The sequence below is a fragment of the Chiloscyllium plagiosum genome, unplaced genomic scaffold (genome assembly GCF_037043375.1).
Source record: "Chiloscyllium plagiosum isolate Xiang-an unplaced genomic scaffold, Cpla_swu_hap1 HiC_scaffold_25, whole genome shotgun sequence".
NCBI lineage: Eukaryota > Metazoa > Chordata > Chondrichthyes > Orectolobiformes > Hemiscylliidae > Chiloscyllium > Chiloscyllium plagiosum.
This window is the reverse complement of record NW_028270163.1, coordinates 25,157,470-25,181,013: the sequence shown is the minus strand read 5'-3', so window position 1 is coordinate 25,181,013 and position 23,544 is coordinate 25,157,470. Positions and strand designations below refer to the sequence as shown.

Sequence of the window (23,544 nt, the reverse complement as noted above, 5' to 3'; positions counted from 1 at the left end):
CTTTAGAGTCAGAGAGATCTAAAGCACAGAAAAAGGCTATTCGGTCCATCACATCTATACCAGTCAAAAACTATCACCTAACTATTTCAGCACTTGGCCCATTGCCTTGTAAGCCTTAGTATTGCAAGTGTACATCTAAATACTTCTGAAATATTATAAGGATTTCTGCCTCAACCGTCCTTACAAGCAGTGTCTTCCAGATTCCCACTAGTGTATGGAAAACATTTTGCCTCACATTCCCTCTAAAGCTTCTACCCAAATCCAAGTCAAATCTACACTACCCCTCAGAGTTAGCATGGTTTAATGAAGGCAAATCATTTTTGACTCATTTGCTAGAGTTATTCGAAGAAGTAACAAGCAATGTGGATGGTGGGGCTCCTGTAGATGTAATATCTGGACTTCTGAAGACGTTTGATAAGGTGCCACTCAAAAGGTTAATTCACAAAGTTGGATCACATGGGATTTGGAGTAATTTATTAGCTTGGATAGGTGACTGGCTGACAGACAGAAGACAGACAGTTAGGATAAATGGGTTTGCTTCTGGACGGCAAGAACTAACTAGTGGGGTGCCACAGGGTTCAGTCCTTGGGCACCAGCTATTTACAATCTACATTAGCAACTTGCATACAGGGATAGAACGCTCTATAGCCAAATTTGCAGATGACACAAAAATAGGCAGGACGGTAAATTGCAATGAGGAAATAAGAACCTTACAAATAGAAATAGATAGGTTAGGAGAGTGGGCCAAAATGTGGCAGATGGAGTTTAACATGGAGTGTGAGATCATGTGTTTTGTTCAGAAAAATGGGAAGACAACCAATTACTTTAATAGGGACAGATTTAGTGGTGCTCTGGTAGAGGGATCTGGGTGTCCTCATTCAGGAGTCACAGAAAACAAAATATAGGTACAGCAGATAATAAAGAAAGTGAATGAAATGTTGGCTTTTATAGCTAAAGGAATAGAATATAAAGCTAAGAAAGTACTGTTGCAACTCTACATGGCATTGGTGAGACGGCACTGGAGTACAGTTTTGATCCCCTATTTTGAGGGAAGATGTAGTGACACAAGAGGCAGTTGAGAGGAGGTTAACTAGATTGATGCCAGAGACGGGGTGTGTCGTATGAAGACAGATTGAACAATTTAGAATTGAACAATTAGAAGAATGAGGAGAGATCAAATTGAGGTATTCAAGATGATAAAAGGTACGGTTAAAGTAGACGGGGAGCTTCCTCTTGTGGTTATTCTCGGATGAGCTGTCATCATCTTAGGATAAAGGGTAGAAAATTTAAAACAGAGTTGAGGAAAAACTACTTTTCTCAAAGAGATTCTGTGCAATTCGCTACCGAAGTGCTGGGACAGTGAGTAAATTTATGGAGGAGTTAGACAGATTTTTAAATGGTAATGGGTTGAAGGGTTATGGGGAGAAGGCAGGCAGATGGGGATGAGGAGCATATCAGCCAGGATCGAATGGTGGAGCAGGCCTAATTTTGCTCCTATATCTTATGAACCCAGTCATTGATTCCTCCATCAAGGGTAAAGATTTCTTCCAGTCTACTTTATCTGTGCTGCTCAATTTCATACATTTCAATAACATTCTTTCTCAATCCCTTCTGCTCTCAAGAAAACAACCCCAGTCTGTCCAATCTTTCTTTATAACACTGCAGCAACTTAATGGTGTTCTTAACCCTGGCATCAGGGAGGCAACTCACCATAAGATTATAGGAGAAGAATTAGGTCATGCAGGTCAGGCAGCATCTAAGGAGTAGGAAAAATGATGTTTCGGGCCAGAGCCCTTCATCAGGATCAGAAACATCGATTTTCCTGCTCCTTGGATGCTGCCTGACCTGCTGTGCTTTTCTAGCAAATCACTCTCAACTCTGATCTCCAGCATCTGCAGACCTCAGTCTCCAATTAGGTCATGCAGCCCATTGACTCTGCTCTTCCATTCAATAACAGCAGATATGTTTCTGAACCTGATTCCCCTGCCTTCTCTGCACAACACTTGATCCCCTTACTGATCATGAAGCTATCTAGTTCTGTCTTAAATGCATTCAATAACTTGGTCTCCACAGTCCTCTGTGGCTAGGAGATCCACAGATTCACCACCTTCTGGCTGAAGAAATTCTGTCATCTCAGTTCTAAAGGGTCATGACTTCATTCTGAGACTGTGTCCTCAGGTCCTAGTCTTTTTTACTAATGAATGCATCTTCTCCACATCCACTCTATCTAGGTGTCTTTGTATTCTGTAAGTTTCAATCACATTCCCCTCAAACTTCCAAACTCCATCGAGATTAGCCTCAGAGTCCTTAATTACTCCTCAGATGACAAGTCCTTCATCCCCAGGATCATTCTTATAAACTTCATCTGCACCGCCTCCAAATCCAGCACATCCTTCCTTAGATATGGAGCCCAAAACTGCTTGCAATATTCCACATGCAGTCTGACCAGAGTCTCATACAGCCTCAGCAGTACATCTCTGCTCTTGCATTCTAGCCCTCTTGAAATGAATGCAAACATTGCATTAGCCTTCCGAGGTGCCAAGTGAACCTGCACGTCAACCTTAAGAGAATCCTGAACCAGGGCTCCCAAGTCCCTTAATGCATCAGATTTCAGAAGTTTTTCCCCAATTAGACAATTACCTAAGCCTCCATTCTTCCAACCAAAGTGTATAATCTCACACTTACCCATTGTATTCCAAATGCCACTTCTTTGGCCACTCCCCTAGCCTGTTCAAATACCGCCTCCCAACACTTTCTCAACACCAGCTGTCCCTCCACCTATCTTTGTGTCGTCTGCAAATTTAGCAACAATGCCCTCAGTTCCTTCATCCAGATCGTTAATGTACAACGTGAATAGCTGTGGCCCAGTTCTAAGCCCAGCAGAACTCTACTTAGTCACTGGCTGCCATCCTAAAAAGACCCCTTTATTCCTGCTGTCTTCCTTCTGCCAGTCAGCCAATCCTCCATCCATGCCAGTAACTTGTTCCTAACACTATGGGCTCTTAAATTTATTCAGCAATTTCTTGTGTGACACCTTGCCAAAGTGTTTCGGTAAATCTAAATATATCACGTCAACTGGCTCTCTTTTGTCCAACTTACCCATTGCTGTCTCAAGGAATTCTAACAGATTTAATCATGGCTGATATTCCCTTTGATGAAGCTGTCTTGACTCAACCCCATTTTACCATGCACTTTCAACTACTCGAAAACCTCATCCTCAGTAATGGCGTCTAAAATCTGTCAATGGTTCAGGTCACACTAACAAGTCTATAGTTTCCTGTCTTCTGCCTCCGTCCCTTCTTAAACTGGAGTGTTATTTTAGCCATTTTTTAGTCCTCTGCGACCCTCCCTGACTCCAGTAATTCCTGAATGATCACCACCAATGCCTCAACAATCTTCTCGGTTAAACTCCTTTCATTAAGGAGTCTGGGTATAGTGCATCAGGTCTGAGTAAGTTATCTCCTTCAGACCTCTCAGTTTCTCCAGCACCTTTGCATTAGTGATGGCCACTACTCTCACCTCTGCCCCTGACTCTTGAAGTTCTGGTATGCTGCTGTTTCCACTGTGAAAACCGATGCAAAGTACCTATGCAGTCACTCCACTATTTCTTTGTTCCCCATTACTACTTCTCCAGCCACATTTTTCACTGGTCCAATGTCCATACTTGCCTCTTCCTTACCTTTAAGATATCTAAACAAATTCTTGTAATCTTCTACCTTACTCTCATATTTCATCTTCTCCGTTCCTTATTATATCTTTTTCAGTTATCCTCTGCGATTTTTTTTCAGAAAAAGGTTTTTCCATTCCTCTGGCTTCCTACTAATCTCCATCACATTGCAAGCTTTTTCTTTTTCTTTTATGCAGTTCCGGACTTCTGTTGTCAGCCACAGTTGCCTCATTCTCCCTTTAGTACGTTTCTTTCTCCTACTTGGGATGAATTTCTGCTGTGCCTCCCGAATTACCCTCCAAAACTCCTGCCATTGCTGCTCCATCAACTGGGCTCCCCTTCCAATCAACTCTGGCCAGCTACTCCCTCATGTCTTTGTAGTTACCTTTATTCAATTGTAATATCATTACATCTGATTGTAGTTTGAGGAAAAACAAGCTGGAGGGTGAATTTTATCATTGTAGACATTCTCTCCTCAGGATTCCTGCACCTTAAGTTCCCTAATCAAGTCTGCCTCATTACACATCACCAAATGCAGAATTCCCTATTCCCCAGGGGGCTCTACCATGAGCTGTTCCAAAAAAATTCTCAAACATTCCATAAATTCCTTTTCTTAAGATCCACTACCAAACTGATTTTCCTAGTTTACTTGAAATTGAAGACCCCATGAGTATTTTAAGTGCCTTTCTTTTATAGTTTTTCTATCTCCTGACTAATTTTCTTCACCACATCCTGACTACCACAAGGAGGCCTGTATACAAACCCCATCAGGACTTTTTCTCCCTTGTAATTCCTCACCTCTATCCACACAAAATCCATGCTTTCCAACTCTATAATTGCTTCTTGTTATTAATTTAATTTTGTTTGTTTCTTACTAACAAGGCAATCCCACCTGCTCTGCCTGTCCTTTTGATAGGACATGCACCCTTGAATATTTCTTTGCAGCCACATCGTTATGAAAACCACAACATAATACCTGCCAATTTCAATCTCCGCTACAAGCGGATTTACCTTGTCATGTATACTGTGTGTAACACGGAAAATAAATTATTTTTACTTTATGCTATTTAAACTATATCCTGATTCTCCCTCTATTTGTTTTCAAAAGTCAAAATTGCACTTGTACAGCCCAATGATATGCATCACTTCATTTTCAAGTTGCAAAACGTTTTGGTGTCTTTTTTGTGATATCAGTTCTAGTTATAATTCCAAAGAAAACTGAAAAATATGGCCTCTTACAAAGCAGAGTATTCCTCCTTACTCAAGCCTTGTTTGTGGTGGACAGATTTTAGGAGTCAAAATGGGACTTATTCAAAGACAGCCAAAAGCCAAACACTCTATGACTCTATATCATCTGTTCTTGTAGCAAAGGTATCTACATGGCTGGAGCAGTCTAGTTTCTGTCAATGCTAACTCCCAGAATGTTGATAGTGGGGTATGTCAACGATGGTAATGCCATCGGAAGTCATTGAGAAACAGATTATCTCTTGTTTCAGATGGTCATTGCTGGCATTTGTCTGGCTGAACGTTACTCAGCAGTTGTCAATCCTATCTTATCTAAGTCTTGCTGCATATGAATACAGACAGCTTCAGTATTTAATGGAGTGCAAATGATATTGAAGGTTCTGCATAGTGAATATCCCCATTTTGTATCGTATGATGGAAGTAAGATGATGCAATTGAAGGTGGTTCAGCCTAATGAGTAACTCCTGCAATAATATCTCAGGGACTGGAATGACTTATTTCCAAAACCACAACAATCTTCCTTTATGTTTGGTATACTCCAACCAACAAAAACTCTCCTCATGGATTCTCATTTACTTGAATTTATTACAGCTTTTGGACATGACACTTGATCAAATGCTGACTTGATATTAAAAGCTGTCACTCTGAGCAGGTTATTGTTATGCAAGTGCTGTTTGATAGTACAGTGCTGAAAATGTGTTGCTGGAAAAGCAAAGCAGGTCAGGCAGCATCCAAGGAGCAGGAGAATCGACGTTTCGGGCATGAGCCCTTCACAACACTTTTCATCACTTTGCTGATGATCGAGAGGACACTGATGCTGTGGTAATAGCCAAGTTGCATTTGTCTGAATTGGACAAAGCAGGGCAATTTTTCACATTGCTTAGTAGATGCCAATGGAATAGCTGCAGTGTAAGTTTGGTTAGGAGCACTGCTAATTCTAGAGCACGACCCTTCAGTACTGTTACCATAATATGCTTTCTTTATGAATCTTGCTAACATTTGTGTATTAAAGCAGGACAAACCAATATGGAATGCACCAAAAACATACTCAAGCTATATGCATCAAGGTCATGCCAATAAAGCAGTTATGCTGCTCAGGCTATGTCATTTACTGGATTAATTCAAGGAATGACAAGCAAATCAGGAAAAACAGAGAGAGAGATATGAAAACACATCAAATAAGATAATATCAATTACTAGCAATTGGAAGATCTCACAGTTGATTATAGGAGCTGGTGAACAGTGATATCACACATTCTGAAAACCTTGCTACTAATATTGAGTGTTAAAATACCGAATAGTAAATAGGAAATTATCCAAGGTGCAGAAGAGTTTGGCTGTTATAAAAAGCTTAAGAGTCATAACAGTCATTCAGAAAAAAATCTGCCAAAGTTGTGGTGGTGGTAGTTCGTTACCTCTGAACCAAGATGGCCCGAGTTCGAGGTCCCGCCTGAGGTATGTAATCTTTGAATGAGTTGTTGAGAAAATATCTACACAGTAAAGTTCCAGCAGGTCCCATGCTCCAGATGAAAGACCTTCCTTCACAACCACTTGAAAGACATAAATGAAAAACCTGGGCCCCACATTGTGGAAAGAGCTAGGTGTAACACTGAGTAGTGGCTCTGTCAAGAACTGCTCTAGCTCTCAATATTAGTGGAGATTTTTCAGATTGATTCTCCCCTGGGTTTGGCCACATTGATGCCAATGGTAACCATGGTGAGGTTATCAGAAAAACAAAGCAAAATTCCTTGATCTCAAAGTCAGAAATCCATCAAAAGATGACATTTCTCATCTGTATTGCCAACTGCTTGACTGTCTGGTGGTCACTTATTTTCCCCTGTCTATTCACGCTTAAGTTGCTGGGAGACCACAAGTCTCTCAAACGTACAGCATTGACCTCAGCTCCAACTCAGCTCTGGTGAAAAGCTGAGTGAGGCTTCAGTAGAAATCACTGAGAAACTCCACCTGTCACAATACACATATCTTATTCTTACATCTCATTTTCTACCTCCCAACCAAATGCCATAAAATTTTACTTGCATTACTGTTTCTCTGAAAAAGCAATCATGTCAATTTGTACCTGAGTAAGTGACCATGGTGACTGATAGACTGATACAATAGCATTTGCCATCTCAGAGCTAACTCTGTTTAATTGCTGAATCTGTTTCTTCCAAACGACCAGGAGACCTTTCTTTGAACGATCCGCCTTTACCCCTCTGGAACCATCATTCTCCAAGTGCACAGATAATCCGTTGTCCTCTCGAGCTTTCCTGGCAGAAAGAGCAAACATTTCATAATGTCCTGTTCTGTAAATTCTATATAAATACTGTCACAAATAACATTATAACAAACAATATAATCTTTATAATAATAATCATATTTTGCATTCCTGACAAAGAGCCACTGTGAATCACCCATTGAGATCACTGGTAATGATTCCATACAAAGTAGAAGGGAGTCAGCTGTACGTGTACTAAACATCACTGAAATTAAATTTAAACAATCATTGAGTTACACTCACATCAGAAGGGCATTCTCTTTAGGGGGCTGCACAGTGCAAGCAGCAGGTTATGGGGTTGATGACTTTTGGCAAGTCCCTGTGAATCTTGTCCAAGTCCAAAGTTCAGGTCCAAAGACTTTGGCAGATCAGTAGTTAGTCTATTGGAGGTTTAAACGCCCTGGGCAATTTCCATGTATCTCTAGCATAAGAAGAACTGCAGATTGCAGATGTGTGTCTCCCAAAGTATGTGCCATCTCTGATCATCGAGAAACTGAAAGATTTTGGCCAATATCCCAAGTACCACATTCATGAACATAGAACATCATACCGCAGTACAGGCCCTTCGGCTCTCGATGTTGTGCCGACCTGTGAAACCAATCTGAAGCCCATCTAACCTACACGATTGCATTCTCATTCATATGCCTATCCAATGACCATTTAAATGCCCTTAAAGGTGGTGAGTCTACCACTGTTGTAGGCAGTGCGTTCCAAGTCCCACTATTCTCTGAGTAAAGAAACTACCTCTGATATCTGTCCTGTATCTATCACATCTCAATTTAAAGCCATGCTCCCTTGTGTTAGTCAATGCCATCCAAGTAAAAAGGCTCTTACTGTCCACCCTATCTAACCCTCTTGTATATCTCAATTAAGTCACCTCTCAACCTTCTGTCCAACAAAAACAGCCTCAAGTCCCTCAGTCTTCCTTCTCTCTAACGAAAGAGAATCAAGTCCCTCAGACTTTCCCTCCATATCAAGGCAACATCCTAGCAAATCTCTTCTGAATCCTTACCAAGGCTTCCATATCCTTCCTATAACGAGGTGACCACAACTGTACACAATACTCCAAGTGCAGCCGCACCAGAGTTTTGTACAGCTGCAGCACGACTTCATATTTCCGAAACTGAATCCCTCTAATAATAAAACCTAGCACACCATATGCCTTCTTAACAACCCTATCAACCTGGATGGCAACTTTCAGAAATCTGTGTACCTGGACACTTGAGATCTCTCAGCTCACCTACACCACCAAGAATCTTACCATTAGCTCAGTACTCTACATTCCTGTTACTCCTTCCAAAGTGAATCAATTCACACTTTTCCACATTAAACTCCATTTGCCACCTCTCAGCCCAGCTCTGCAGCTTATCTATGTCCCTCTACAACCTACAGCATCCTTTGTCACTATCCACAATTCTACAGACCTTAGTGTCAACTGCAAATTTATTAACCCATCTTTCTATGCCCTCATCTAGGTAATTTATAAAAATTACAAACAGTGGACCCAAAACAGATCCTTGCGGTGTACCATTAGTAAATGATCTCCAGGGTGAATATTTCCCATCAACCTGTCTTCTTTCAGCTAGCCAATTTCTGATCCAAACTACTAAATCACCCTCAATCCAATGAGGCCTCCGTATTTTGTGCAATAGCCTACCATGGAGAACCTTATCAAACGCCTTACTGAAATGTTAATTAACTGATCACAACCATTGCTTTTGATTTTTGAGGAAGTTTCAATATGTTTTTTGTGGCACTCAGCAAATTAGAAAAACTCATCAGATAGTCAATGTTACAAAGCAAATATCATAACTCCTGCTGTGGACTTTTTCATTTTGCCATCACGGCTATGACTAAATGGTACTGTCCAATCTTGTAGGAAACATTTCACTATCACATTCTATGCTAACATTAGGAAACTATACTATGATAGGAATTGAAATGGCACTGCTCAGCTAATTTTAAGGAATACAAAGATTTTTGTTGCTGATTGAAGTTCTGGTTAAGCTCAAACCTACTTGAAAGGGGCCTCAGCTACAGCTTTGGTGAACATGCTGATATAATCTGCAAATTCCTTCCAATTCTCCAGTAACTGGAACTGAGTGCCAACAGACAGCTGCAAGTGCACTAGGGCCTGAGGGAAGAAAGAAAGTGAGTAAGACTCTGCACAGAAATTGTTTTAAATCAGGCAAAATAATAAAGAACAGAAAGGTTTTCAAATATATCTTTTCTACTTTCCTGCAAAATCTTTATTTCAGGTGAAAAGGCTCCATTTAAATAATACTCTGCCATTCTGTTTTTTCCTACTGAAATTGACAACTTCACACTTATCCATGTTATATTGCAGCTGCACACATTTGCTCACTCATTCAACTTATCTGAACTGCCCTGAAGCCTCTTTTCATCCTCTTCACCACCCACCATCCCACCAAATTTTCTGTTGCCAACAAGCTTGGAAATATTGCACTTGATTCGCTCATCTAATTCTTTGGATAACTTGTCTTAGTCAATCATTAGTAGCTATTTGACTCCAGAAAAAACTAATGACTGAAAACAGTATCCTCTCCTGACCCAGTTGAAAATTAATTTACAAATGTTTAAAGTTATCACTGGATAGCAATTAGGCCTGCTTCAGTTTTTTAAAAAAGGAACAGATAGTCATTGGTCTCTAGTGAGTTAGCTAATCTCAGCAAGTACAGACACTACAACCGTTATCAAATTGGAGCCCAGATTATACATACGTTTTGATATAGCAAAGCATTCAAAGGGCAAAATCAGACTGAGCTAAGATGCATTCCATGGTTAAAACAGCCAACCAATAGTTCCCATAACAAGTGAGGTACTGATGGGAAATAAATATCCAATTAAAAACATGTAATAACAGGACACTGCAAATTCTCACAGGATTATACAAAGTCAACATGGATTTATGAAAGGGATATCATATTTGAAAACACAGTAGAGTTTTAGATGATGAGGAGAGTAGATGAGGGATAGTGGATGTCCAATATTTGGATCTTCAGAAAGCTTTTCATAATGTTCCACATAAGAGCATGAAAAGTTTGATGGGCTTGGTGGCAATATGAGATGAGAAATTTCTCCACTCAAAGAGGGTGGTAAACCTGTGGAATTCTCTCTACCACAGAAGGTGGCTCTGGATGCCAACTCACTGAACATATTTAATGAACAAATAGCTAAATAACTAGAAGCTAAAGGTATACGTGTATGGGGAAAGGGGATGAGAATGGTGTTGAGATAAAGGATCAGTCATCAGGGTGATTAGCAGTGTGGGCTCACTGAATCAAATGACCCATCCTTTTTGCATGTTTCTGCATGTCAGAACAAATCAAAAGATACTGGAAACACTGAGTAAATCAGGTAAAATCTTTGTGGAGATAATAGGATAAGTTAAAGATGAAGAATGAATACCCAGTTCTGCTGTGCTTGCCACAGATGGTGCCCAACCTACACCTGTTCCTTGAATTTTCTGATGATCAACAGCCATAATTTTTTGATAGCATAATTGTGTAATCTTTGCTAAGCTGCCACATAGATACTTTGTAAAAACAAAGGAGCATTGTTTCCTTGAAGCCAGTGAAGACTCACTAATTCTACATCTGCTCGTGATATTAAAGGCCGATGTTGGTCACAGCTCTTTGCCTTTCTCTCTTTGTCCTGTTCTTCACTTGTCACTGTATGTTGGTGCTTCTTCTGTGACCGTTTTTTCTTCTGTGGCCTGCAAAACCCAAGTATAAAATATTTATTTTTGACATCCTGTTTGTCTTGTTCTAGCTAGCAGCCTCCTATGTTGCATTCAGTTCCTAAAAGGTATCCCTGGGAATGAACATACTATTCAATCATATGGTTAAAACAGTACAATATCTTCACCAGTTTACAGATAATATATACACAACCCACTAGAGGTCAATGAACAATCATTAGTAATTTTGTTTCTTCCCAGCCCAGGGCGCTGGGCCAATCAGATTTTAGTCACTGCCTGCTGATATCTTCTAGTGTTAGAATAGAACAGGTTTCAGCACAGGAGATGGTCATTTGGCCCACTGTTTATGTTAACTCTCTGCAAAAGCAATTAACCCAGTGTCACTCACCACCCCTCTAACCTGAAACCCTGCAAAATTTCTCTTCAATAATGATTCAATTTGAAAACCATGCTTGAATCAGTTATGTCCTTTTTTTTTTAAGAGAAATTGCTGGATTACAATACAATACATATTACACTTAATGTACAAGGTAATTAATATGTCCATATTTGGAATTGTAAAGTCCTGGCTCAGCTACTGTTAGTGCATAAGTGCATAGCCATATCAGCATTTGACAGGTTTTGGCTTTACCACAGTTCCTGTACTCCAGTGCAGGTGAGCATGTAGGTTTTGAACTCAGTCATTCATAGGCTAGAGTAGGGAACAGATCTCAATGAATGTCTCCTGATTCTCTTAAAATCATATTTTAATCCCCATTAACTATATTAACTGTATACTTCTACCCTTCACAAATACAGTCAATGTCTTCAATTTGAGCAGATGGCACTGAGCTGTAGCACAAAACACCTGCTGCAGGATAGCAAGATAAACAGCATCCAAGATAGCACTACAGAACAAAGTTCAGTGCATTTCTCACCTGAAATATCTTTCCAATTCCACAACAACAAAACACGGAAATCTACTTGCACTTTTCTGGAGAATATCGAGAGCAAAGCTCTGTAATGTTGTATGGCCTTCAGTAGAAACACCTTGAACCTCCTAGGTAGAAAATTATAGGGAAGTGTGAGAGTTAAATAAGTAGCGGACATTTTAATCAGGTCGGTTAATTGTTTATCAGTTGTCTGCTTAATTGTACTCAGGTGGTAGAATTCACTAGGGACGCTATCTGTGCATAATTTATATATTACACAGGAATACAGAACAAGCAAATAATCTGTTTTTTGGTTGGAGATATACAATATATAGAGTGCATATATATAGATAAAAGTTTATAAGAATAACATGCCTTTTATATCCACAGATCTTCCTGAAACAAATGAAGTGCCTCTGGGGGAGTTACTGTCATGATTTCAGTAATATAACAGCCTATTTGCACATGCCACGCTCTCTCAAACAAAAATGTCATAATGAATATAGGGCAACACAGTGTCAGTGGTTTGCACTGCTGCCTCAAAGCACCAGGGACCTGGGCTCGATCCCAGCCTCGGGTGACTGTCTGTGTGGAGTATGCACGTTCTCCAAGTGTCTCTGTGGGTTTCCTCCGAGTATTCTGGTTTCCTCCCACAATCCAAAGATGTGCAGGTCAGGTGAATTGGCCATGCTAAATTGCCCACAGTGTTAGGTGCAATAGTCAGGGGTAAATTTAGGGTAGGGGAATGGGTCTGGGTGGGTTACACTTTGGAGGAGCGGTGTGGGCTTGTTGGGCCGAAGGGCCTGTTCCCATACTGTAGAGAATCGAATTTAAAACAAATAATCTGTTTTTATGATGTAAATCGATGGATAAATATTAGCTGGGGATAGCCTCCTTGTTATTCCATCAAATTGCACTGAGATCTTTTCTCTTCACCTCAAAGGACAGATGAGATCTTGGTTTAACATTGCCTCTGAAAGTGTTCAAAAATAGGGTTTGTGTTCTATCCTTCACCACCAGGCTAGAATGTTGATAAGAGACCATTAATCACATTTTATTACAGTAATTTTAATGGCATTTTATGGCATGAAAGCAAAAACTGATAGCATTAGCTATAGTGTATGATGAGGTTACTGTTCTTCTAATGAAATTCTGTTTTTATTTAAACTGCAATTTGGTTAGTATTTTGGACAATGGATTCAGTAATTAGAACATTACAGCGCAGTATAGGCCCTTCGGCCTCGATGTTGGGCAGACCTGTGGAATCAATTTGAGGCCCATCTATCCTACACTATTCCATTTTCATCCATATGTTTATCCGATGAGCATTTAAAATGCCCTTAAAGTTGGCAAATCTACTACTGTTTAAAAATGTGCTGCTGAAAAAGGGCAGCAGGTCAGGCAGCATCAAAGGAACAGGAGAATCAACGTTTCGGTCATAAGCCCTTCTTCAGGAATGTGCCAAGCAGGCTAAGATAAAAGGTAGGGAGGAGGGACTTGGGGGAGGGGCGTTGGGAATACGATAGGTGGAAGGAGGTTAAGGCGAGGGTGATAGGCCAGAGAGGGGGTGGAGGCAGAGAGGTCGGGAAGAAGATTGCAGGTCAAGAAGGCGATGCTGAGTCTGAGGGTTGGGACTGAGAAAAGGTGGGGGGAGGGGAAATGAGAAAGCTAGAGAAATCTGAGTTCATCCCTTGTGGTTGGAGGGTTCCTAGGCGGAAGATGAGGCGCTCTTCCTCCAGCCGTCATGTTGCCATGGTCTGGTGATGGAGGAGGCCAAGGAGCTGCATGCCCTTGGCGGAGTGGGAGGGGGAGTTAAAGTGTTCAGCCATGGGGCGGTTGGGTTGGTTGGTGCGGGTGTCCCAGAGGTGTTCTCTGAAACGTTCCGCAAGTAGGCAGCCTGTCTCCCCAATGTATAGGAGGCCACACCAGGTGCAGCAGATGCACTAAATGATGTGTGTGGAAATGCAGGTGAATTTGTGACGGATATGGAAAGATCCCTTGGGGCCTTGGAGGGAAGTGAGGGGGGAGGTGTGGGCACAGGTCTTGCATTTCTTGCCGTTGCAGGGGAAGGTGCCAGGAGTGGAGGTTGGGTTGGTGGGGGGTGTGGATCTGACGAGGGAGTTGTAGAGGGAGTGGTCTTTTCGGAACGCTGATAAGGGTGGGGAGGGAAATATATCCTTGGTGGTGGGGTCTGTTTGGAAGTGGCGGAAATGACCAAGAATGATGCGATGTATCTGGAGGTTGGTGGCGTGGTAGGTGAGGACCAGTGGGGTTCTGTCCTGGTGGCGATTGGAGGGGAGGGGTTCAAGGGCCGAGGAGCGGAAAGTGGAGGAGATGCGGTGGAGAGTATCGTAAACCACGTCTGAGGGGAAGAAGGAAGCCATCTGGGTTGTTTGGTATTGGTAGTGGAGGAGATGCGGTGGAGAGTATCGTAAACCACGTCTGAGGGGAAGAAGGAAGCCATCTGGGTTGTTTGGTATTGGAATTGTTCCTCCTGGGAGCAGATGCAGTGAAGGCGAAGGAATTGGGAATATGGGATGGCGTTTTTACAGGGGGGAGGGTGAGAGGAGGTGTAATCTAGGTAGCTGTGGGAGTCGGTCAGTTTATAGTCGGTCAGTCCGTGTTGAGTCGGTTGTCCAAGATAGAAATGGAGAGGTCGAGGAAGGGGAGGGAGGAGTCTGAGATGGTCCAGGTAAATTTGAGGTCGGGGTGGAAGGTGTTAGTAAAGTGGATGAACCGTTCAACCTCCTCGTGGGAGCACGAGGTAGCGCCGATACAGTCATCGATGTAGCGGAGGAAAAGGTGGAGTTGGTGCTAGTGTAGCTGCAGAAGATGGACTGTTCCACATATCCAACAAAGAGGCAGGCATAGCTGGGGCCCATGTGGGTGCCCATGGCTACACCTTTGGTTTGGAGGAAGTGGGAGGATTGGAAAGGGAAGTTGTTCAGAGTGAGGACCAGTTCAGTCATTCGAAGGAGGGTGTCAGTGGAAGGGTACTGGTTGGTTCGGCAGGAAAGGAAGAAGCGGAGGGCTTTGAGGTCTTCGTAATGTTGCAGGCATTGCCCCTACTAGTGTCTGAGTAAAGAAACTACCTCTGACTTCTGTTCTATATCTAACACTTTTGGGAAGTGAAAAAGCAGCTATCGTCATCGAAGGTGTTGGCCATTCAGATCCAAAGTGAGAGGTAGTGCTGACATGCGATGTCTCTCCGAAAAGTATCGGGGTAATGTTAACTCACCAATGGCTCAACAGAGAGTAATGCCCGATAGCCTATGCTTCCCGGACTTGGGCTGATGCCGAATGCAAATTTGGCCAGATAGAGAAGGAAAGTTTGGCAGTCATCTTTGGTGTGAGGAAGTTCCATCAATATATTTAGGGATGGCAGTTTTCTTTACATTTTGTTTTGAAGTGCATTCTGATTTTTAAAGCTGCATCAGAGAAGGGAGTTAGAATGGGTTAGAAATTCTCTCTCCCAAAAAGGACTGAAACCTGAATTTGCTATTGCTGCAAGAGGCTGAGAGCAGGCTTCTTTTCTCATTGACTCAAGTGATGTTATGCTTCATTCACAACTGGTCAGCTGCTGATACACCACCCAAATGGCCTCTGTTCAGCTGTGACCCCAGCCAGAAAGTGTCAACAGGTCACACATCAAGACAGAAATTATAGCCTAACCCAATCTTCACTCAGTGCTCACATATGTATTTGCTATCAGGAGTTATATGACCTGAGAGTGAGAAGCTGACTGTTTTTATCCCCTCCTTCCTAGCCTTGGAGACCCCTGACACATCAGCTGTCTTGATACAGAGCAGGTACAAAGCCCAAGATTTTGTTTCTTCATTAGGCCACCTTTGAAAGTTGCTACTAGCCCTTCTCACAGGAAATTACAGGAGATACTGGTGAATAAAGGTATAACTGGGCATGATTTTAAATGAGAGGGGTTTCTGTTTAAGGTAAAAATTACAAAGAAACTGATTCTAAATATTAAAACAATGAATTTTGGAAAACCACCAGCAATTCTACTTTGGGAAATATTTAGTGAAACCAGGTGTCAGAGGGCTGAAACACAAGAAGAAAATGTATACATTTTTAATTTGCAATGTTACCTTTTTATAGTTGTAAACCATAGATACAAACTTTTCCAGTGGAATATAGATCAAAACATGAAGCTCCTCCACCCAGTCAGTCTTTTCATTCTGTTAAGATAGTTTCCAGGAGACATTTTATTTACAAAGAATAAAAGCAAGTTACATGTAATAGTCTTGCTACACAGATTGCATCAATACAGTAGTAATCACTATCAACAAACACATCGACCTGGACCCAATATACCAGCCACTACAGCGGACAGCTGGAACTGACAACTGGAAATGGCAGAGACAAACCACTATAAATGCCGGAGGAAACAACACAGAAGCATTTCGCAGGAGGCACTGAGCACTGAGGATGTCACCTAGACAGGGGATGAAATGTCTGCAACACAAATTTCCAGCTCGGCAAACAGAACCACAACAGCAGTAATACACAGGCTATACACACATTATTGAAGAGTCATACCAGACTCAAAACGTTAATGGTGTTTCTCTCTCCATAGATACTGCCAGACCTGAGTTTCTCCAGCATTCTCTGTTTGGTTCAGATTTTCAGAATGCACTTTACTTTGCCTTTATACATAAATTTCAACCATTCAATGAGGTTTTAATTTTCATTACCAAGAAATCAAACTAAAGTGCTGAAGCCAAAGGACAAGCTGATAGTTAGGTTCAAAAGAATAAAAGAGAAGCACAAAATAATCTAAGTTTTAAAAGCCATGGAATTGCAGGAAGTAAAGCCATGGAATAAGGAATCTTCAAGATCTCAACTTTGGGGGAAAATGGGATTAGGTCAATTGGAAAATGTGGAATGGAGAACTGAGGAGTCAAAATGGAGGTGATTGCAGGACGAGAGAAGGAAATTTCAGACCAATAACAGAAGTAATAAAAAATAATCAGGCAATAGTCCAAGGTCATTGAACATCCACGTGGGACTTGGTAGTGTCTAAGTAGTTGTGGTGGCCATTAAACTTGCATATTAAACCCCTGTCTTATTTTTGATAGTGTAATTCCTGCAAGAAAACATATGATTTTGAGTGGATGTGAAGGTAAATCACAGAATCACAAAAATACTGCAATTTAGAAAGAGATCATTCAATCCATTGGGGTCTGCAATGGCGCGCTGAAAATTTTCACCTACTGTTAGTATCCTTTTCCTAAATCTCTGAAAACCATTTCTCTCCAAATAATCATCTAATGCCCTCTTGAATACTTAAATTGAACACACAATTCCATCACACTTCCAGGCAGTTCAGTTGATGACATACAGTGAGAAGTTGTGGGGGGGAGAGGCGGTTTCTTTGCTAAATACTATAAAACTGTGCCCTCTGGTTTTAAACCTGAATATAAGTGGGAATGGTTTCTCTCCATCCATTCCATCCAGACAACTCATGATTTTGAATACTTCTATCTCATCCCTTATTAGCCTACTCCTCTCCAAGGAAAGCAGTCCCAATTTCTCCAATCTTTTCTTATAACTGAAGAGTCTCATCCTAGAATTATTCTCGTAAACTTTCTCTGTACTCTTGCCAAAACATTTGTATCCTTCCAATAGTTTAGGGGCCAGGAACTGTACACAATAATCCATTTGAAGTCTAACCAGTGTCTTATAGAAGTTCAAAAGTTGGAAGGTGGATCATAAATGTAAAGGAGATTAAGCAAAGGATGCTATAACTTTGAACTTTTCCCAGCAGGACATGACAATGAGTGAGACCCCACAGGAATGTGCACTGGGTTCTACCTTCTGTTTATATCTGCTTGAGATAACAGTTATACGATTTTTATATTAGACAATATTGTGCTCCTTGGGATCTTAAGAAAAAAAAGCAGATTAAAGCAGCACCTGGAGATACAGGATCAATAGATTCAAGATCAGAAATACACTTGGAAGTGGTTAAAATGTGAAGTAATCTACCAAGATGACCTCTCGCTAGATAATTAGTTAGATGAAGTATCAGCGGGTTTATGGTACCAGAATGGACAAACAATTGAAGGAGTCCTGACTGTTCCCTAAAAGGTCTAGCTCCCTGCCTGTGTGTTTGGCCACAATGACCTGAGTCCTGGGCTGTAATAAGTAATTTAACAAAAGATTTGGAGCACAAGAGATGTGCAGACCAAGAGTGATCCTGATTGACCTTTCTCTTAAGATCATTAAGGGCTTCAACAACACAAAGGGGGGGGGGAAAGATGATTTGTGATGCTAGGACTAAACTCATTCAAAATGAGAAAGCCAAGCATAATCAACTTGGGAAACAACATTCCTAAGGTGGAGTGAGGCTTGACATTGTTCCACATCTTCAAGAGGGTTTTAAGACACATTTTGTTGGGAAACTATGAGATCACATAAGAAAGAAGAAGCCAGCTAAATGGGCTGGTGTATTCTCAGCCTTGTCTGATCATTTTTCAGTGCCAGAGAGAAATCCTTGATGGAGGTTTCCTAATTTTGGCTAATGGTCTTTTGTGGATTTTTTTGCTTTGCTTTCTCAAAATGGAGGGCAAGAAGGGAGATGTTATGAGGCTAGACTGGCAAAATTGAACTACTGTCTCAAAAACTTGCAATGCATCTCAGATCTAGGCACAGAGATGATACCTTGCACACTGCCTCAATGAGTAAACACAATCCACAGCATGTTACACTTTAGACAGCCATATAGACCAGAAACTAACCTTCAGCACTGCGAGTTGACTGCACCTCTGGTGTTGTAACTTTGCAGACCAAAATAATTCTACATTTAAGCCCTGGCTAGATGGATTTTTTTTTTATTTTCTAGCTTAGACTACCCGATTCTATTTGGCTTTGATACCCATAGGCCTGTGAGTAGTAAGGAGGTAAAACCTGACCTTAATCCAAAAGTTCTCCAGATGGTGCCTGTGTGGAGATCAAACCTCCCTGTCAAATATATTGACATGTCGTAGATAAAGCATGCCCACCAACCTGAGGTAAGAAAGAGCTGCCTGTGCCCCTCAACTCTTCCCTACCATACATTACTGCAGGCAGGAGTTAAGACGGGAGAAACAAGATTTCATGTACTTAATCTTTCTAATTGGGATATTCATAAGTCTCTATACAAGCAGTAAACAATGTATGCTAAAGATCACAACAGCTTCAAAATCACACTAGGCATTGCTAATATATATTAATGGGACACTGAAATTCCATGATTGAAAGGTGAAAGCATGCTTCTCACAAATTACAGCTGATGTTACACCTTATAGTTATTAGCATTTCTAATAGAAATGAAAGCTTGAATAAAAGTGAATGAGGGTAAGGCACTGTTCCATCAAACTTCCTTTATAAAACATTTAGTCTTAACTGGTTCATTAATCTTTGGGGAAGGGGAACTTGACATTCCAATTTGTTCGGGCCTACATTGATTCCAGTCCCACATTCCACACTGATTCTATGCTTGCCAGGCTAATTATACATAGGTAATAACACTGCTTTGCTAGTGTTACACACATCCTGAGAATGGATGTTTCAAAAAGGTTATTAAATGCCTTTCAAATGCATGCCTTTCAAACTCTCAAATGCAGCATATCCTTTGAGTGGATTCACAATATGATTTTGTGTGATGTCTGTTGAGTGATGAGCACTGGGTGGGATACTCCATGCTTTTTGATTGGATATTGAAATAATAACAGGATTTTCAAAGGAAAGGAATCTCATCTCAATTTAATTTCACAAATCAAGAACCCACACCTTTTGGGTTGGGGAGGTCGTGACATCATTATTTAACAAGAACCAAAACTAAAATAGTAGCATTTCACACCTTGCACACCCTTAGGACATCTCCAGGTGATTCACAGCCAGTGAAGTACTTTGAAATACAATCACTCTTGTACAGAGTAAAACCCACAAACAGCAATCTGATAACATTATAATGAAAAACAGAAATTGCTGTGAAAGTCTGCAGATCTGGCAGCATTTGTGGGGAAAAAGCATAGTTCACATTCAAATACACTGACTGTTCTTCAGATCTGATAATAGTTAGTAAAGGATGGAATTTATGCTCCTGGGAAATTTGAGGCGGAAGGGAGCGAAGAGGAGGAGATGGGGGGAAATGAGTGAACAGATAAGTGCGGACACAGCGCATACAGAGAAAGAAAGCTAAGCAGACAAAAGGGATGTTTGACAGTAAGCATGGATAGGAGAAAAGCTCAGTTGAAACTTTATTGCTGGAACAGCACAGCAGGTCAGGCAGCATCCAGGGAACAGGAGATTCGACGTTTCGGGCACAGGCCCTTCTTCAGGAATGAGCAGAGAGTGTTCAGCAGGAGAAGATAAAAGGTAGGGAGGAGGGACTTGGAGGAGGGGCGTTGGAAATGTGATAGGTGGAAAGAGGTCAAGTTGAGGGTGATAGGTCGGAGTAGGATGGAGGCGGAGAGGTCAAGAAGAAGACTGCAGGTCAGGAAGGCGGTGCCGGGCTGGAGGGATTCGGCTGAGACAAGGTGGGGGGAGGGGGGATGAAGAAACTGGTGAAGTCCAAGTTCATCCCCTGTGGTTGGAGGGTTCCCAGTCGGAAGATAAGACGCTCCTCCTCCGACCGTCGGGTTGTTGTGGTTTGGCGGTGGATGAGTCCAATGACCTGCATATCCTCGGTGGAGTGGGAGGGGGAGTTGAAATGCTGTGCTACAGGGTGGTTGGGTTGGTTCGTCCGGGTGGCCCAGAGGTGCTCTCTGAATCGCTCCGCAAGTAGGCGGCCTGTCTCCCCAATATAGAGGAGGCCACACCGGCTGCAGCGGATGCAGTAGATGATGTGGGTGGAGGTGCAGGTGAATCTGTGGCGGATATGGAAGTTTCCTTTGGGGCCTTGGAGAGAAGTGAGGGGGGAGGTGTGGGCGCAAGTGTTGCACCTCCTGCGGTTGCAAGGGAAGGTGCCGGGAGTGGAGGTTGGGTCCGTGGGGGGTGTGGATCTGACAAGGGAGTCGCGGAGGGAGTGGTCTCTACGGAAAGCTGATAGGGGAGGGGAGGGAAATATATCCTTGGTGCTGGGGTCTGTTTGGAGGTGGCGGAAGTGACGGCGGATGATGCGCTGTACATGGAGATTGGTGGGGTGGTAGGTGAGGACCAGTGGGGTTCTGTCCTGGTGGCGGTTGGAGGGGCGGGGCTCAAGGGCGGAGGAGCGGGAAGTGGAGGAGATGCGGTGGAGGGCACCGTCGACCACGTCGGGGGGGAAATTGCGGTCCTTGAAGAAGGAGGCCATCTGTGTTGTACGTATTTTGAACCGGTCCTCCTGGGAGCAGATACGGCGGAGACGAAGGAATTGGGAGAATGGGATGGCGTTTTTACAGGGGGCAGGATGGGAGGAGGTGTAGTCCAGGTAGCTGTGGGAGTCGGTTGGTTTGTAGTAGATGTCCGTGTTGATTCGGTCGCCTGAGATAGAAACAGAAAGGTCTAGGAAGGGGAGGGAGGAGTCCGAGACTGTCCAGGTGAATTTGAGGTCGGGGTGGAAGGTGTTAGTGTAGTGGATGAACTGTTCAACCTCCTCGTGGGACCACGAGGTAGCGCTGATACAGTCATCAATGTAGCGAAGGAAAAGATGGGGGGTGGGGCCAGTGTAGTTGCGGAAGATGGATTGTTTCACATACCCTACGAAGAGGCAGGCATAGCTGGGGCCAATGCGGGTGCCCATGGCTACTCCTTTTGTTTGGAGAAAGTGGGAGGATTGGAAAGAAAAGTTGTTCAGGGTGAGGACCAGTTCGGTCAGTCGAAGGAGGGTGTCGGTGGAAGGGTACTGGGTGGTACGGCGGGAAAGGAAGAAGCGGAGTGCTTTGAGTCCTTCATGATGGGGGATGGAGGTGTACAGGGACTGGATGTCCATGGTGAAGATGAGGCGTTGGGGATCGGGGAAGCGGAAATCCTGGAGGAGGTGGAGGGCGTGGGTGGTGTCACGAACGTAGGTGGGGAGTTCTTGGACTAATGGGGACAGGACCGTGTCGAGGTATGCCGAGATGAGTTCGGTTGGGCAGGAGCAGGCTGAGACGATGGGTCGTCCGGGGCAGTCAGGTTTGTGGATTTTGGGCAGGAGGTAGAAGCGGGAGGTGCGGGGTTGTGGGACTATGAGGTTGGAGGCGGTGGATGGGAGGTCCCCTGAGATGATGAGGTTATGGATGGTCTGGGAGATGATGGTTTGGTGGTGGGGGGTGGGGTCATGGTCAAGGGGACGGTAGGAGGAGGTATCTGCGAGCTGGCGTTTGGCCTCAGCGGTGTAAAGGTCAGTGCGCCAAACTACTACTGCGCCTCCCTTGTCAGCTGGTTTGATGGTGAGGTTGGGGTTGGAACGGAGGGAGTGGAGGGCTGCGCGTTCCGAGGGTGAGAGGTTGGAGTGGGTGGGAGGGGTGTGGGAGTTCAGGTAGCGGTTAATATCGCGGCGGCAGTTTGCTATGAAGAGGTCGAGGGCAGGTAGGAGGCCAGCACGGGGTGTCCAGGTGGACGGAGTGTGTTGGAGGTGGGAGAAGGGGTCGTCAGAGGGTGGGCGAGAGTCTTGATTGAAGAAGAAGGCACGGAGGCGAAGGCGGCGGAAGAATTGTTCGGTGTCACTCCGTGTATTGAATTCATTGACCCGAGAACGTGTGGGAACGAAGGTGAGACCTCTGCTGAGGACTGATCTTTCATCCTCAGAGAGGGGCAAGTCTGGAGGGATGGTGAACACACGGCAGGGCGGGGAGCTAGGACCTGGTGTGGGGCTGGAGCTGGATGTGGGGGCGGGGTTAGGCCTGGTGGCGGGGACAGAGGTCGGCGTGGGGGCGGAGTTGGACATGGTGATGGACACCGGCGGGGGGGCGGGGTTAGGCGCGGTGACGGAACTCGGCCGGGGGGCGGAGTTAGGAGTGGTGGCGGAGTTAGGCGCGGTGACGGAACGTAGCGGGGGGGGCGGGGTTAGGCGTGGTGACGGAACGCGGCGGGGGCGGGGTTAGGCGCGGTGACGGAATGTAGCGGGGGGCGGGGTTAGGCGTGGTGACGGAATGCGGCGGGGGGCGGGGTTAGGCGTGGTGACGGAACGCGGCGGGGGGCGGAGACACATGCGGCAATGTGGTCCAAATGTAGTTTGCTGACGTCACTGGGGGCGGAAGTAGCTGCGGCAACCACGGAGACAGAGTTCTTCCCCATAGCCGCAGAGGTCGCCAATCTGTTGGCGATTGTCTTCATGACGATCGCAGAGCAGGTTGTCTGTGTGGCGGGCGGAAGTAGCTGCGGCGACCACGGAGACAGAGTTCTTCCCCATAGCCGCGGAGGTCGCCAAAGGAGAAAAGCTGAAAATGGGGACAATGAGTAGGTGAAATGGGTTGGCTGAAAGCAGCTTTGTCATGACAGATCCTAAGGTGTAGGGATGGTTAAATGTCATGGAAGATGTTGCTCAGGCTCTAAAATTATTGAGCTCAATATTAAGTCCTGAAATCTGCAAGGTCCCCAAGCGGATGATGAGATGCTGTTCTTCCAGCTTGCGATCAATAGCCTCGCTAGAGCACTGGCACAAGCCTGAGACAGAAATGTTTTCCAGAGAGCACAGTGGTGCATTGAAGTGTCCGACAACTAGAAGCATGGGGTCATTCTTATTAACAAAATGTATGCGCTCTGCAAAGCAGTCACCTAATCTACGTTCATGGAAGGTTTTTTTGCTCGACTGCCTGTT

General features: G+C 43.6%; 1 protein-coding gene across 3 annotated transcripts in view; it reads right to left on the bottom strand.

The window, feature by feature from the left end:
* The window catches only part of eme1 (essential meiotic structure-specific endonuclease 1), a 57,172-nt gene that overhangs the window by 2,562 nt on the left and 31,066 nt on the right, over positions 1–23,544 (bottom strand). For 2 of the 3 annotated variants that reach the window (XM_043714571.2, XM_043714570.2), the window contains exons 4-8: positions 15,926–16,015; positions 11,829–11,950; positions 10,797–10,926; positions 9,209–9,324; positions 6,993–7,182 (exon numbers count right to left, since the gene is read on the bottom strand). In XM_043714571.2, coding sequence (XP_043570506.2) covers positions 6,993–7,182; positions 9,209–9,324; positions 10,797–10,926; positions 11,829–11,950; positions 15,926–16,015 — 648 coding nt within the window. The remainder of the gene's footprint in view (positions 1–6,992; positions 7,183–9,208; positions 9,325–10,796; positions 10,927–11,828; positions 11,951–15,925; positions 16,016–23,544) is intronic. The other variant, XM_088000521.1, reaches the window with a different exon arrangement.